General features: G+C 48.2%; 1 protein-coding gene across 1 annotated transcript; it reads left to right on the forward strand.

Annotated features, from left to right (window-relative positions):
- The first annotated feature begins 1,883 nt into the window (after positions 1-1,883).
- Positions 1,884-15,842, forward strand: CASP9 (caspase 9). Its single transcript, XM_048825139.2, has 10 exons — positions 1,884-2,107; positions 3,170-3,383; positions 4,986-5,075; positions 6,263-6,300; positions 8,175-8,351; positions 9,615-9,704; positions 11,746-11,893; positions 12,401-12,580; positions 13,205-13,314; positions 15,220-15,842. Exons 1-10 carry the CDS (start codon positions 1,976-1,978, stop codon positions 15,310-15,312), a joined length of 1,272 nt encoding a protein of 423 aa, XP_048681096.1. The 5' UTR covers positions 1,884-1,975; the 3' UTR covers positions 15,313-15,842.
- The last annotated feature ends 1,123 nt before the right edge of the window (positions 15,843-16,965 follow it).

The following is a 16,965-nucleotide window of genomic DNA, read 5'->3' on the forward strand; positions in this document are numbered from 1 at the left end:
ATAGAGAGGAGACACGGATCATAGAGCAGCGCGGGGCTCCGAGGGCTAGCGAGTACCATTCTGCAGAGCATGACGGGATACAAGCGGAGAAGGCGGAGGTGGGGGATATCCTGTAACCAACCCCCTTTTATGTCGAGGCAGGAGTATCATGACGAGATGTCATGGTGAAGTATTGGCCCATGTCACAGCACCGTGACCTGGGGCGTGATGGCGTGTCATGGTGTCAGCCTATGCCACCATGGCGCTGCATCATACTGTGACGTCATGTCTTGGTGTCAGCTTACGTCACCGTGGCGCCGCGTCACCATGTGACGTCATGTCATGGTGTCAGCCCATGTCACGGTGGCGCTGCATCATAATGTGACGTCATGTCTTGGTGTCAACCCATGTCACCGTGGTGCCGCGTCATCATGTGACGTCATGTCATGGTGTCAGTCCATGTCACGGTGGCGCTGCATCATAATGTGACGTCATGTCTTGGTGTCAGCCCACGTCACAGTGGCGCCGCGTCATCATGTGACGTCATGTCATGGTGTCAGTCCATGTCACGGTGGCGCTGCATCATAATGTGACGTCATGTCTTGGTGTCAGCCCACGTCACAGTGGCGCCGCGTCATCATGTGACGTCATGTCATTGCAGGGGGGCTGGAACAATTTTTATCGTGGGGGTGCTGAGAGCTATTGAAGTAAACTGGAAACCCTGTGTGTAATGGAAACCACTTCAAGCCAGCGGGTGCAAGAGAGAGCACCCCCCGTAAACCTAGTTCCAGCACCAATGTGCCCTGGTGTCAGCCCAGGTCACCATGGTGCTGCTGTGTCACGACATGACGTTGCGTCGTGCTGTCAGCCCACGTCACCGTGGTGCTGCGTCACCCTGTGGCTTCTTGGCCTCACAATATGGTTTTTTCTCTCCCTCTCCCCTGCTCCTCTCTTGGTGGTAACTGAATTAGCATGATTGACCCCCTAGATGTATAAAATGCCAACCCTAGTCAAAATAGCCTAAGTTGCTTAGCTTCCACGCAAACATGTAAAGCTATTAGCAACCTCAAAGACCACACACACTGGGGTCCCAATTCTGCCTATTGTCCAGATTGTACCGGTGTAAAGCCACAGGTTTCAGCAGAGTAACTCCAAATTCACACCAAGGTGCGAGTAAAGTTTCCATCTGTGCATGGAACTTGTTCTTCCATGCAGGAATGACTGCACTGGGACAGACTCATGGTCCATCGAGTCTGGTATCTTGACCCATGCCAGCTGCTTGCATAGAGGATGTGGGCACACAATATACTGCTGTTAGCTGTGCAGTGCTGCCTGACGGGGGAGAATGTAAATGTCTTTCAAGGGGGAGCATATAAAACCAGTATTGACAGAGATAGGGGAAAGGCTACAGGATGCCATAGAAAGGTGCAGCAGGGGCTTATAGAATCATAGAATCTCAGGGCTGGAAGGGACCTCAGGAGGTCATCTAGTCCAACCCCCTGCTCAAAGCAGGACCCCTCCCCAATGTTTGCCCCAGATCCCTAAATGGCCCCCTCAAGGATTGAACTCACAACCCTGGGTTTAGCAGGCCAATGCTCAAACCACTGAGCTATCTCTCCCCCCCCCCCCGGAGCTTCTGAACCCCTAGAAAGAAAGAAGGGCGATTCTTTCGGGGCCCTGTGCACGGTGCTGTACAGCGAGAAAGGGAAGGGGTCGTGAAGGGAGCTGGTGTCAAAGCGGCAGGACGCGCACACGCCGCCGGGGCTCCGCAGGGGACGGTGTTACACCGCCCTACACCTGAGGAGGACCAGGGCGGGCGCTACGGGCGACGGGAGCCAGAGGGGAGGCCCCTATAGGAGGAGCGGCCTCGGGGAAGGGCGGGTCCTAGAGTCGCTTCCGAAGGGGGCCGGGCCGAGCCGAGAGGGGTTCCCGGAAGCGGGCGGAGCGTCTCGCCTGTCTCCTGGCCGCGGCTCGCTCCCCCGCAGCCCACCCCAGGATGGAGGAGGCTCAGCGGCTGCTGCTGCAGCGGAGCCGCCTGCGCCTGGTGCGGGAGCTGCAGGTGGCCCCGCTCTGGGACCTGCTGCTGCACAAGGGCGTCTTCACCCAGGACATGATCGAGGAGATCCAGGTGCCCCGCCCCCGGCCCCGGGGCTGCATCTGGGGTGGGAGCTTCCGGCGGTACCGGCCCCCCACCGCTGCCGCCCTGCCCTCGCTGTACCCCGCCCCCCTCCCCATCCCTGCTCAGCCCCCCCTTGCCCAGGCTCCTTCCCCATGCCCCCCGGGGTAATTGCATTTTAGCGCCCCCCCATGGCTAGAGACTGCAGTGCAGAGGGCAGGGCAATGCCCCCGCCACAAGACCCAGCCCCCCTGGGGTTCGCACGACCCTCTTAGGCTTGCTGGGGAACTTCTCCACTATCTCCCGCAAGGAACCCGGCAGCCGCTAGATGCCATTATCAGGCCGCTGAGCTGCCGCCGGGGACCGTCTGCCCGGCTGTAAACGGCTGAACTTTCACAGCCAGGGGCAAATCGACAGTTGTGGGGAGTTCCCTGCATTTCTGATCGAGCCGTTCAGGGTTATTGCAGGGGCCGAGGTCGCAGAGCGGCTGTGAATTTAAGTTTTATGACTGTGAGCTGGAAGGACCACCTTGGAATTAAAGTGGCATAACCCTAACTGTGGGGGTAAACAAGCCAAGAGAAGCTTTAAAGGCTGGGCGTTAGTTTGTACAAAACCAAACCAAAACCAACAAAGGTATAATACAGTAGAACTTGCCCTATCATGTGGGAGGCAGTATTGTCTAGTGGTGGGAGTGGAGGACTGTGGATCAGGTGACTTGGGTTTTATACCTCACTCTACCAGTAACTTGCTGTTTGACCTAGGGCAGTTCCTCTGTGCCTCAGTTTCCCTACCTATGATAGTATCTGGGCCTTAAAAAATTCACTGGGCCTCTACTAGACAGAGCCATGAATTTGCCAGCCAGAGGCTGATGTGAAAGATGGGAGGGTCATCAATGAGTTACCTGGCTACAGGCTAAAAAGACAACACCCTGATCAGTTTATGTTCTGTTCACATCTGGAAAATCCCCCGTCCTTTCTTGTACTCATCATCATGCTGTTTATGAATTGCTGGACTGTAGACATGCTGTGCCCACTGGATGCTAATGCTTTCTGTCTTGGTTTTGCTCCCCTATAGAGAGCAGGCACTCGAAGAGACCAAGCCAGGCAGTTGGTTACAGACCTTCAGACGCGAGGAAGACACGCTTTTCCTGCATTCGTCTCAAGCTTGCGAGAAACTGGACAGAATGACCTTGCCACTTTGCTGAGTGAAGGGGACAAATTCCCACAGTTGCGTCCGGTTGATCTAAAACCAGTTGAAATTGGCTTACGTGGTGGAAAGGGTGATACGTGTAAGTATCAGTGGTGGTGCTGTTTTCGTGATAGACGGCAAAATTGGATACAGCAGTTGTAAACCCTGTTGCTGAGGAGGTACAGGAGGCTGGCTAACAGCTTGTGAAATCTGATAGACCGGATGTCTCCAGAATCATTGATTGTATAGATTATTCCACACAGCCACTGGGAAAATATAATGCTATCCAATACCACTGAAAACTTTTAATTGGCAGCAATCTCCTAGTGCTGTGCTAATAACTTTAGAACGGCTGGGTTTTTTTGCAGGTAACCTCAGTGGTGTCTCAAATCTGACCTCTGAGGACACAAACATTTCTCTTTTTTATTGGCGAGAGAGTGTGATCCAGTGATTAGAGAAGGGACTGGACACTGGCAGATCTGAATTCCATTCCTAGCTCTGTGTCTTACTTGCTGTGGGATTTGGGTCAGATCACAATTCCTCCATCTGTAAAATGGGGGTAAAACCTCCTTACCTGTTAAAGGAATTCTGAGTTTTAATTATTGTAAAGCTAAAGTGTGCTAAGATTCTTGGATGGAAGGGACTATACAGCATAGTATATTTTATTTGCATTTGATGTGTAACTTGTCTACCTGTCCTGTTTTTACCTTATATAGTCATATTTCTTTCTTTATTATTCCAAGGACTTGTCTACCCTTTAAAATGCTACAGTGGCGTAGCTGTAGGGCTTCAGTGTAGACACCACTGTATTGACGGGAGGGGTTCTCCCTGGAGCATAGGTAGTCCACCCCTCTGAGAGGCGATAGCTAGGTCGACGGAAGAATTCTTCCATCAGCCTAGCGCTGTCTATACAGGGACTTAGGTCGGCTTAACTATGCCGCTCGGGGGTGTGGATTTTACACGCCCCTGAGTGACGTAGTTATGCCAACCTACTTTTCTAGTGTAGACCAGACCTTACAGAGAGAGTTCTATACATATTACACATTTTTTTTACCAAAAATGTAAAGGCAGGATCCCTGCCCTGACAAATGTCTGCTCTCAGTCAGACAAGTCTGATACACATGTTGCAAAGACATTTGGTGCTGAGAAGATCAGCACAGTAAGTCCTTGAGAAAGGCAAAGGGTTTGAAGCAGGAGAGAGAGGAGTCTTGGGAGGTCATCCTGAGAATAAGTGGTGGCAGGAAAGAAGAGGCAAAACTGAAACTGGGAGCGGGAGGAGGGATGCAAAGATCACATAGGACAGAGGACATGAAGGAGTGAGAATTTAGGGTGGGATTTAGGTAGGCGTGGAGTAGAGAGAAGTCTTTTTATGAAGGCTTGGCCTTTTCAGGATGCTTTAATTATTTGGGTGGGGTGGGGAAAGAGGGAGAGGTTGCTATTTCTAAGAGCACGACCCAGGAAGAAAGGGGCAGGTGCCCTCCGTGTGATGGTGAGAACAGGTTTTGCTGTGTGTTCGCAATTCCCCACCACTATTGAGTCTGGTTCTAGCAGCAGGGCAAGAGGCTCCGTTACCTGCAATCAGCAGTGTTCCATCCGGATCCTCCGGAGAGAGGCCTGCTCTCTGCTTCGTATGCTTTTCTCTCTTGCAAAAGTCTATCAGAAGGGCAGTAATGCATGGCCCAGATGTCTTATACCTTTACAGATGGGAAGGCTCATGAATATATTCCTACCCCAATCCAAGCCGTGACTGAGAGATGCCAAGTGTCAACATGTCCCAGCGTAGCAGCTCCGGGTAAGCAGTCTCCGCTAGCCAATTCTTGGTCTAAATCCTTCATTCCATCTCCTCTCTCCCCATACCTCATGTAGGTCCCTTCGGCCCATCTTCCTCTGGGAGCCTCAGCGTGGCCCACATATTGTGCCAATCCGCCTTCTGGATGGAGCATCCTCTGGAGCAGTGGTTCTCCACCTGCGGCCCAATCAGTACAGAGCTGCAGCCCATGTGACATCCTCAGGGCCATACAGGGAGTATTGGATGCAGCCCACCTAGGGTTCTTGCTTCCCACAATGGTAAAGAGATTGAGAACCACTGCTCTGGAGTGTATCAGTGCCACTCCATAACTCCACTGGAGGCATTCCCTCTACCCTGCTCTTCCCTCTCCCTGTGCCCTTTTGCCACAGGCTGGCTGATCATGCTGTCTACACACTGCATCCATTCCCTGCTAGTCCAGGCATCTCTCCTGAGTAATGATGATTTTCTCTCTGTGCGCAGTGACTAGCAGCCACTTGCAGCCATTTCCCTCTGTGAAGCGGGTATCTCTGTGTACCATTACTTGTATCAAATCCATAGTATTTGTACACATTTCTGGCTAGTGTCTGAGAGCCATTAAAAGCACCCAGAGAAGAAAATATCAAGACTAAAACCAAGGCTCTGTCATAAAGGATCCATCCATCGAAGGTGGGAGGGATGCAGCCCCAAGTGTACTGTGCCATGTAATTGTTGATTTAAGATGGAATGTAATCAATCTGAACAACTAGACGCTGTCAAAAGGAAAGCTACTTTGAGTTGTAACACTGATTGTTCCAGAGACTTTTATAGGCTAGGTTAGGTTGCCTGCTGCTTAGGAGAGGAGAGAAGGTATTTGGGATGGAAAGGCTATGAGATGATTTCCCATCTAATTCTGTTGTGACAAATGAAGCTCAAATTCACAACTTTCTGGCCAATACTCTTTGACAGGCAATGTCCAAATCCATGATAAATGAACCCCCAGAACTTCACTCCCAACATCTGCAGTCCGATTATGCATGTAAAGGAACAATGTTTCTTTCCGGTGTGTCACCGGGGGCGAGGAGGAGTTCAGGTGTCAAAGCACTGGAAATATTTGCATTAATATGAATCCCATTAAGCAGGGACCCAACCTCTAACGAATGTGAGGTAGGTGGCGGAGCTGTATGTCATTTCTCTCTCATCACGTGTTGTAGGTTCTGCTGCAGAGAAATCCAGGAGGAACTCAGATATGGTTAGTTTCCTGCTTCTACGTATAGTGTTTTTACTCGTTTCTTACTTGAACGACCTTCCTTTTTCTCCCCTGTCCCACCCACGTTGCATCCCGTTTTCAAAAGTCAAAGGAATTTAGGCTCTTAAGACTCCAAATTATAAAGGTATTTAGGTGCCTAAAGGTGAAGCAGGTGTATAGTGTAATTTTCAAAAGCGTCTATTCAGGTGGGGTGCCTAAGTTCCATTGAAAGTCTATGGGAGTTAGGTGTCTATCTCACTATGGTATTGTTGTAAATCTCGCTGGGCACCTGCTGTTATTTTCAAGTCCCTAAATACCTTTGTAAGGTTTTGTCTATGCTAGAAAGGATTTGCTGGCATACCGGGCAAAATAATTTTTTTTGCCAGTATAATTTATACCAGTTCCCCAAACGAAATAAGCAGCAAAAGGACATTTTTGCTGGAATAACTGCGTCTGCTCTAGGGGTTGTGCTAGCCCTAAAGCAGTCAGTTATGGGTGTGATTGTCCCTCCTCCCCTCAACCAACAGAGATATGCTGGCAAAACTTTTAAGTGCCTAGCAGGTCTAAATCTGGCCCTTAGTGCCAAAGTTAATGGGATTTGGGTGCTTTTGAAAATTTTTGCCTGCAGCTGGTAATTTACATTGTGCTTCTTTACAGTTTTTTGAATCAAACTGTTCTGTGTTATTTAAAAGATCATTTAAATAATTATTAGCAAATGTGACTTTGATGTCCAGGTGTCAGATGCAGCATCCGAGTGAGTCCTGCTGCTTGGACTGGGTCAGTTCAATTCAGATTAGAACAATTGTCACACCACACTCACTCTTCTAATTACATTAAATACAACATAAATCTGACCAATAACATATAGTCAAATATTTTTCCCTAAGTAATTATCATCAAGACAACTAATAATTACCTAGCGCAACACTTAAAGTGTGCTGCATTTGTAGAGTGGGTATTTTGTTTTTGTAATTATAGTGTGAAATATACTAATAAAAAAACCCCCACTAACTAAAATGCACTGCACACATTCGTGCAGCATGACCGTTACAAGTTAAGCTAGTGTCGTGAATACAGACCTGCATGTTTAGGAAAGTGGAGGCCAAATTCATCCCTGATGTAAGTCAATGGACGGGAGTTTGACCCTGTATCCATTTCAGTCAAGACCCTGATTCTGCTGATCCCATTGACTTCAGTGGGACTCTGCATGAATGAAGTAAAGCTGGATGTGTGACATTATCCCAGCTGCTTGTGTTCACTCGTATAGGGAGCAATTTTCCCTCTAATTTTTTACATCCATATGCGGAATGAATTTTGTTATGTGCACCAATATGGAGGTGATGTGTGGTATGGGTGTGGCCGAGGGATGAGGGGTTAGGGCAGAGGGTTGGGATGGGGATGGGTGAGGGCTCTGGCTGGGGGTTGCTGGCTCTGGGATGGGGCTGGGGATGAGGTGTTTGGGGTGCGGGTTTCCCCAGGGCTGCAGCGGGGAGAGAGGACCCTCTCTCGCTGCAGCAGCCCAGGACGGGGGCAGAGGCGCCTATCCCCAGCCGCGGGAGCTCCGGGTCCGGGGCCAAGGGAGAGGCATCTCTCCTGGCCGCGGCAGCTCTGGGGCCAGGGGAGAGATGCCTTTCCCCACCTGCACGGATGTGGCCGCACAGCCTAGAGGGAACTTAAATAGGGAGCATGGATTCCATTATCCATCTGTCATCCTGGGCAAACAATAAATTGAGTTTTCAGAAGCAATAAAATGTGGTTCATGAAAGCTGCATTGTCAGTTCTGAGCTGCATCCCACTGGATTAGCCGACAGACACACTGAATAAAATGAGGTTGAATTTAGTTTGTCTGACTGCTCCCCTGTGGGTATGTATGCCAGGTTTATGTTCTGAAAGCTAACCCGTGTGGTTACTGCCTCATCATCAACAACGTCCGTTTCACCGAAGAGTCTGACCTGTCTTCTCGAGAGGGCTCCAACGTAGACTGTGAGAAACTGGAGAAGCGCTTCAAGTCACTGCACTTTGACGTCCTGGTTCAACGAGATCTCAAAGCTCAGGTAAAGGTGGAAGCATTTGGCAAGAGCCGAGGGGCTAAGAGGCTATGCTGCAGGTGAAGGTGTGGTAGCGGGGGTGGGCATACCTGTGCCAGCTTCAATCTCACTAGGACAGGTAACAGTCGTCGTTCAGACATGGCCGCACAGGCTAACTGCCTGAGGACAAGCCCATCCGAGAGCCTACATACGTTCTGGGGTGGCTAGCCCTCACTGAAGTCCATGGTGCCACATCTACACTGCTACTGTTACCCGTGCTAGCTAGATTAAAGCTGGTATGAGTCTACCTACCCGTGCGACAATCCCACCTTCGCTTGCAGTGTAGATGTACCCTAAAAGTGTTGCTAGAGGGTGACAACATGTGCTTCGATAGTAAAAGCACATAACCCTCCAACCCCAAACTTGAGTGTTCGAAGAGACAGCGAAAGCACTGTTTTCAAATCATCTTGTCTTTTGCAGTTATAGTAACAGATGAAAAAGGAGCCCCATGTTCTGGGCTCTCTGGGCTGAGTTTTTATTCCTGAACATGATTTATAAGTAATTGTCTGTGGATGTATTTATTTGATAGTTCTGACCGGGATTCTCCCTGACTGGCGTACCCAGGGGCTTGATTTTCTGTTTGTTCTTGAATGATATAATAGTTGATATTAAGCAGGGCATTCAATCTCCTGGCATACAAACGAGTCTGATTATTTTTAAATCTGAGGCGGAGCATTGGTGTGTGTGCGTGCGCGCGCACATCAAATGCACTGCCTTCCATTTGTGCTGTGTTTGGAAGAAACACAGAAATGGGGGTGTCCTTTAAAACAGCAAAGTAAATCTCTTCATTTAAATGGCAAATGTTAAGTAGCAGTAGATTGCAATCACCCTGAGCTTGTTCCATCTGAGAAGTGGTTCAGTGTCCCAGACGAAGAAAATAGGGTGACTCTCCGTGTGGACACTTGTCAGGGTAATAAAATTGTCATCCTGCTTGGCACTGAGTTTAACAGCCTTGCTGGCAAAAGAGAGGGCAAGGACTGACTGGGCCGTGGAGCAAGCAATGGGTCTGTTCTCCTCCACAACAGCAGTGTCCGCAGATCAGCATTGAGCAGCACGGGGAAGCTGGTCTGTGCTCTTGGGTGAGCCAGTCTCCAGGGAGCACACTCTGACCCCTTTCAGCAGCATGACATTGACATGGGATTGCTAAGGGGCAGGATTGAAGGTAGCAGTTGCTAAACTGGCAACGGAAAAATGGGATCATTGAATGCTGACCTTTGCAAATGTGTATAGGAAATTGCCAGGGAGTTGCAGCACCTGGCGAGGCGGGACCACAGCGCTCTGGACTGCTGCCTGGTAGTGATCCTTTCCCATGGCTGTCAGGTAGGAGGATCGGCACTCTCGTGCATATCTCCCCATGATTGGGGGAGAAGCATGCTCCTGAAAAGTGTGTGTGGATTGCCACCATGCCCTGGGCATCAACATGGTGACTGGTTTCTGCTCCCTCCTGTCCTGATCTTATCCTGCCGACATAGGCCATTAGGGCCTCTCCTTTCCAGGTATCGTACTATGTAGGGGGGGGTTGCCCGGGGAAAGGATCTTCTAACTGCAGTGCTGAACTAATCATGGTGGGGGTTGCCCCATTACCATGCGCGATGGGGCCTCCCTTGATGGTAGGCTCGGTGATTTGCTTTATAGCTATAAAATGTGGTGAGGTGTTTTCTCAGGTGGGTGACAGATGCTATATCAAACACAAACTCTTTCCTACTTTAATCTGACCTTGCTGCTAATTCCCCTTCCTGGGCATCCTGTGCCCCTTATAAAAAGAAAAGGAGTACTAGTGGCACCTTAGAGACTAACCAATTTATTTGAGCATAAGCTTTCGTGAGCTACAGCTCACTTCATCGGGTGCATTCAGTGGAAAATACAGTGAGGAGATTTATATACACACAGAACATGAAACTGGGTGTTATACACACTGTAAGGAGAGTGATCACTTAAAATGAGCTATTACCAGCAGGAGAGCGCGGGGTGGGGTCTAACCTTCCTGGGACATGGGGTGTGTTCCGAGTTTATGGTGGATGAAACAGCGAGGGGAGCCTGCTGCTAGACAATGTTTTGTGTGGAATAATTCTACATCCGCCAGGGGAGCGTCCATGGATCAATGCGGGGGGCGGCGGGTGTATAATCTGGTTTGAGTCTACCTACCTGTGTTACAATCACACCTTCGCTTGCAGTGTAGATGTACCCTAAAAGTGTTGGAATGAATGAATGTAGTAGGAATGAATCCCTGGATTACAACAGCGCCTAGCTAGAGGAAATGTGGTGAAATTACAGAAAGAGGAAAATTTAGGGTGGCTGTTAAGCAAATATTCAGATTAGCCTATGGGGCAGTGGGTAAATTAAAGCTGACAAATCCCAGGTTTTGGGGGAGAAGTGGGGGCCATTGGAAGATCAGGGGCATGGGTTTCTGGAATTTAGACTATTTAAAGTAACACATGGGTTTTCTCTCTCCTTAACTCATATCCCAAATCCTCCTAAATATCGGAGCATCAGATTCATCCCAGCATCCATATGCAAGGAAAGACTTTTAAAATGGGGGTTGTTTATACTAGAGCAGTGGTTCCCAAACTGGGGTTTGTGAACCCCTAGGGGTTCGCGAAATGTTACAGGGGGTTCGCAGGAAAAAATTCCCTAATGGTGGACAGAGCTGTCCCTAGGGATCCCAGGCAGCACCGGGCCAGCAGCCTGGAGCCCCTGGACTTCCAAGAGCTAAGCAGATCAAATCAAGCATATCTAACATACTGAGGAGATTTAAACTTTAAGACTCCTTATAAGAAATGGAAAGGGAGGTGGATATTTTTTGCTGTTTTTAAAATTAAATAGGCAGCTAATATTGTTTTAAAAATTATTATGAAGAACAAGTTTAAACTTTGTTGTAACGTGCGTTGTTTGCCTGGACTGCTCAAGACCTGAATGCTTGTGTAGGAGGAACAATTTGAGTTGGCTTCTTAAATATCTTCATGCTGTTTCACATCTGACACTCCTTGATGAAACGTAGGAGCCTTGTCTTATAACAGGCTTATTCAAAGTGATACAAGCTACAAAAGTGAGATCTTGGAAGAGTGTTGCTGTTTTCATATTGTAATAAAAATATTGTAATGATAAATAATAATTAATAATAAATAGTGTGTAATAAGCATGTCATAAAATGTCATATATTTCCAAGATCACTGCTTTTATAATTTACACTCAGGTAGAGGAGAAAATCCCTGGAAATATTCATTTTTTGGAGGGGGTTCGCGAGACTTGCCATTTTAGTGAAAGGGGGTTCACAGGTAGTTAAAGTTTGGGAACCACTGGGCTAGAGAAAAGGTTGGCCTCTTGCCTTTGTGTTAACAGCCAGCGGATTTTGCTCTTTCAGACCAGCCATATTCAATTTCCTGGGGGCATTTACGGCACGGATGGAAAGCTCATTCCAGTCGAAAAGATTGTGAACTTCTTCAATGGGTCCCATTGCCCAAGCTTGAGAGGAAAACCCAAACTCTTCTTTATTCAAGCCTGTGGCGGAGGTGAATATTGGCTTGAGTTCTGTGAGTGCTTTGCCTTCGGGGCTCCTTCAGGAGGAGAAGCAGTCGTACGGCCGCTTGCTTGTGCATAGGCACTTGGGGTGTAATAATTCTCTGTCATCTCTTTCTTTTGCTGCTCTTATTCCCTTTTCTCAGGCTGTCTTCTCTTGCTCTCTGCCCCATATTCTTAAAGCTGAGGCAATGCACTGATTGGCTACAGAGAGTGAGGTTTCTAAAGACTGAGCCGTTAGAAGCACTTCAGAGCCGGAGGTGCGTTCCACTGCAATGGAGCTCTGAGCAGAAGACTCCTGTATGGAGTCTGCCACAGCTGATTGTTTCGGTTCTCTGCCTTTGGCTCAGAGCATCTCGCTGGCGTGAATGGACTCTGTGCTTGAGTGAATTGCAGGTGGCTCCTTTGTTAAAGGACCGTGTTTGCTAAGGGGTGGGAGGGAACCACTGCATATTAGTTACGTATGTGACGGAGAAGGGTTTTCTGGTTGCCTCTTGCAGAGCAGAAAGACCGAGGATTTGAGGTGGATTCTGATTCACCTGTAAACCAACCTCGTGGAGGTTCCGTAGAGTCGGATGCAACTCCCTTTCAGATCCAGCCCGGTAACTTGGATGAGCCAGATGCAGTAGCCAGCTTACCCACTCCCAGTGACATCTTCGTGTCCTATTCAACTTTTCCAGGTGAGACAACATAAGTCAAGCACTGGCAGTGGATAGAGCACTGGCCTGGGATTCAGAGGACATGGGTTCTATACCTGGCTCTGCCACTGACCTGCTGGGTGACCTTGGACAAGTCACTTCCCTGCCCTCTGCCTCAGCTTCCCCAGCTGTAGAATGGGGTTAATGATACTGATCCCCTTTGTAAAACGCTTTCAGCTCTATGGATGAGAAGTGCAAAGCGAGAGAGAGGGCTTATTATATATTCTTACTTTTCCTCTTTCGAAGTCTTAAAGAACCTATTCTTTGGTGAGTAATAACACCCTGCATTTATCATCTGAGGATCTCAGTCCTTGGCAAACATTAATTGAGACCCTCACCTGCATGAGGCAAGCAATTATGATCCCCATTTTAGACGGAAGAAACGGAGGCACAGAAAGGTTTTGACTTGCCCCAGGTCTCCCAGTGAGTCTGTAGCACTGGCCTCGCTCCCTCACGAAGAGTCTGAATGTTCTAATGCTGGATTTGGAAGAAATTATCCATAGGGTGGAATTTCTACCCCTCCGGGCATGTCCCTATGGAGTTAGGAAGGAAAGAAAGGACTGCTTGTAGGGAATGAGTTCCTTACTTTCCCTGTGTTCTCCTAAGGTTTTGTCTCCTGGCGGGATACCCAGACTGGCTCGTGGTACGTCGAAACACTGGACAGTGTATTGGAACAATACGCTCCTACTGAAGACCTGCTCTGCATGCTAGTGAGGGTAAATGTTCCTGTTTCTGACTCTCTTGCGGAATGTAGGCATTTGGTTTTGCATTTAGTCAGGCGTTAGACACTTAGGCCTCCATTTTCAATAGTGACTAGTGATTTTGGGGTGCTTCAGTTTTGGGGGGCCCAACAAGAGATGCCTTGAAAAAGCCTGATTTTCCAAAAGGGCTAAGCACCTGCCCTCTGAGAATCAGGCCTCAATCAGGTGTCGCACCCAAAATCACAAGTCACTTTTGAAAATATAGGCCTTAATCTTTGCCTCACGGCCTGCCCTCACCCTGCCTCAGAGCAAAGTACCATCTGTCCGTCCTGTCACAAAAAGGCAAACTGTCAGAGCCAGCAGCAGGTAGTGTGTTGAGATAATCTCCTACTTGGACATAAAATAGCAAGACATGGTTGTGTTTGTAATGGTCAGAGTTCTCCGTATTGATCTTAGCTTTTTGCTTTTACTCTCTCTCTCTGCTGCTGTGGTGAGCTTTTGATTTTTCTCCTGGAACGTCCTGTTGTATGGATAACCCCACCGGATGCTTGTGTTACTGTTATTTTTTTATCCTGACTTGTAAGTGATGTAATTGCATCTTAATTTATGTGCATGAAATGTAAATGTGTATGTTAATGAGCCGGTAAGTTTGAGTATATACTAATTTAGGATTCTCAGAAATAACTCTCCCATATTGTGAATGACGGGCACAGTGTTTCAGAAATAATTCAGTGAAAATCCGAACCTCTCAAACTAACTTTTAAGGGTACTCGTACCATGCTGCAGCCCTCATACACTGCAATGAAATAGCACAAAAGCCCATTTTGTCACTATCAAATGGGCCACTGTGTTTACTCAGCAATGCCCAACAATTAGGGTGACCAGATGTCCCAATTTTATAGGGACAGTCCCGATTTTTGGGGCTTTTTCTTATATAGTCACCTATTACCCCCCACCCCGTCCCAATTTTTCACACTTGCAATCTGGTCACCCTACCAACAATAATCATAATCATTCACTTACCAGAAATTGTGTACTGGGCATACACCTACAACTCAGATAGTGGAGAGGTGGTTGTTTTGTCCATTCAAGACTAGGCAACTGACGTTCCAATTTTCAGAATTCCAGCTGGTCTTTTGCGTAACCCGTGTGTAAAGAAACATCCTACATTGTCTTCAAAACGGGAAAGAAAAATTGTTCTCACAATCTCCTGGACCTAATTCTGCTCCGGTAGAAATCAGTGGCACAACTCCTGTTGATTTCAATTTGCTGAGGATCAGGCCCTCCAATTCTAAAGTGGTCAAACCGCTTTCAGTTGGGAAAGTGAATGCTTTGAAATCGTTCAGTCCCAGTGCAGGATTCTTGGGGAGGTGATGGGGAGTCCTAGCAAATACGGAAGGGGAAGAGGGATAATAGACCTTTCTGTTTTGAAAGAAACTGCATGGAAGTGTCGCCACAAAAGAAATGACTAATCTCTTGTGAGCAAAGGAAAGGTTATTTCTGATTCATACAAAGAGCTGTCTGTGTGGACTGGGCAGCGGGGGGTGGGTATTGACTGCTCTCAGGCAGCCTTCAGAGATTAGCATCTGATGAGGAGCACAGGGGTGATGGAGTGGCTCTGAAGTGTCTTAGAGGCAAAGACCTACAGTACAGTACAGAGGTTTGACACAAGATCTGCTCTGGAACTCTTTATCTTGCCCTGCACTTTTCCAGAGTTGTCTTAATTCTGCCAGCAAACCCTCCCCACCCTCACCTTATAAATGTTAAACCTACCCACTGCCTTTCCTCCCCCTTTCCTAATATATACAGCTCTCCTCACTGCACCCATGGTTATCTGTGCGTTTCTAGTGCTGGGAAAAGCTACGTTCCAACACACTCAACCAGCAAACTAGCCAACTCCTTGGTTTTTCTCTTTCCCAGGTGGCTCATGCTGTGTCTGCTAAAGGAAAGTACAAGCAGATGCCGGGCACTTTTAACTTCCTCCGTAAGCAATTCTTCTTCATGAGCGACTAAAGTTGTGGCGGGGAGGTCTCCGCCATATGCCCGGGTTGTCTCCACGAGGCCGGAAGAGATTCTGCACCTGATCATTACTGCTCCGAACCAATGCTCCTCTTTGCCTTCGTCTTTTCATGGATTCATTTTTCCTTGGAAGCTTAATGTGTTCATGCGTTCGTTACTGTGAAATAGACGTCACACCTCCTGCCTGGTCAGATCAGGACTGGTCGCTTCCTAATCTCAAACATTTAAGACCGACAACAAGGACTCAAGGGAAGAGTCCGGCCCTTCATTAGGAGGTTGCAGCCTTGGACTCTGTATCTCTGCTATCCAGAGGGCCGTGCTGGTGGCCATTTTAGGCCCCACTCTAACTACGATTACGGTGCCCTCTACCAGGAGGCTGGGTGAAGTGTCAGCATTTTGTAATTACCTTTGTATTTAAACTCTTTGAATCAAAAATGCCCCTGAATCAAAAGCCAGTGTTTGGGGATGGGGAATTGTTTTACAACATCTGTTGCCCTTTTGTATTAAAGACCCCACTCTTTCTATACAGTTCGTCTTGCTCTTTTATTCTCTTGTCTCCAGCTAGCCTGGCGTTCTCTGACTTCTCTCTTACGGCTAGGCATCTCCCAGCGTCCGGGGGAATAAAAGCATGATGATTTTAGCAAAAAAATATTTTGATGGCTCTTTAAGAACTCTCCCACTAATGAATTATCACAACCGTCCACGCTTACCAGGAACACCAGAGTAGCTTAGACCAGCTGCAGCTAGTCTGTGATGCTTAATGGCCGATTCTCCCTCTAAATAAAATCAGGAGTGTGATTCCTTTGGTTGCTGTTTGAAGACACAAATTACATTATTTCCCCCTGCAGCTGACTCACTTGGGTGCTGGTCTTATGTACGAGTCTGATTGGCTTTACTTTAGAAACACGGTGTGCCTGGCACCTGCACTGTTAATGCTCCTCCGGGGAGAGGGAAGCAGAAGACTTATCTGTGGGAAATGGAGCTGGGGGGCCCTGTCATGTGTCACAGGGAGCTGCAGCTAAGCAACACACGCCTTCTGGACAAGTGATATGGCAGGGCTAAGGTTGGTGAGGGACTCTGCACGAGAGGGGAGAATCTGGAGCGCTGCGGTTTGCTACCGTACATTCCCTTTGCTGTGCTGAAACGTGGTCTCTCGAAATCCAAGTAAGTTACTGCTACTGTAAGCGCTTATTGTCCTTTGCCCCCTTCCTTTGCACCCTTGCAGCTTCCCTTAGCCAGTTGGCTTTGAGTCGGAACGTTCCCCAGGCCATGGCTCATCCTGATCCTTGCTCACATGTGCAGGACTGAATTGACCAATTGTCTGTCTTCGGTTTTGCTCCTTTCTGGAGCATCAGAGCTCCTTTGTTAGGATCATTTGACTAAAGGCAATGGGAATGTAGGTGGCCCTCAGTCCTTCCAGGCTGTTTCTGTTCGGTAGTTCCCGGCTCTGAAAGCTCAAGGCAGACGGGGTAAATTTATGGCCTTTCCCTAATTCTTTCGAAGTGGGTTAAATTTTATAGTGGTAGAAAAATGAACACTGGCTTGTGTTTTCCCCTCTGCAGGTGCGCATGAAACTCCAGTTGGTATGAGATTTATGGGCTGCTGGGGAGAGAGAAGCACCATGGGCTCCATTCCCCTTAAAAGGGT

The sequence above is a fragment of the Caretta caretta genome, chromosome 18 (assembly GCF_965140235.1).
Source record: "Caretta caretta isolate rCarCar2 chromosome 18, rCarCar1.hap1, whole genome shotgun sequence".
Taxonomy (NCBI): domain Eukaryota; kingdom Metazoa; phylum Chordata; order Testudines; family Cheloniidae; genus Caretta; species Caretta caretta.

Coding starts and splice junctions, on each gene's coding strand:
- CASP9 (XM_048825139.2), top strand. CDS start 1,976: ATGGAGGAGGCTCAGCGGCTGCTGCTGCAGCGGAGCCGCCTGCGCCTG. Junction 12,581..13,204: donor GTCCTATTCAACTTTTCCAG/GTGAGACAACAT, acceptor TGTTCTCCTAAG/GTTTTGTCTCCTGGCGGGAT. Junction 13,315..15,219: donor TGCTCTGCATGCTAGTGAGG/GTAAATGTTCCT, acceptor TCTCTTTCCCAG/GTGGCTCATGCTGTGTCTGC.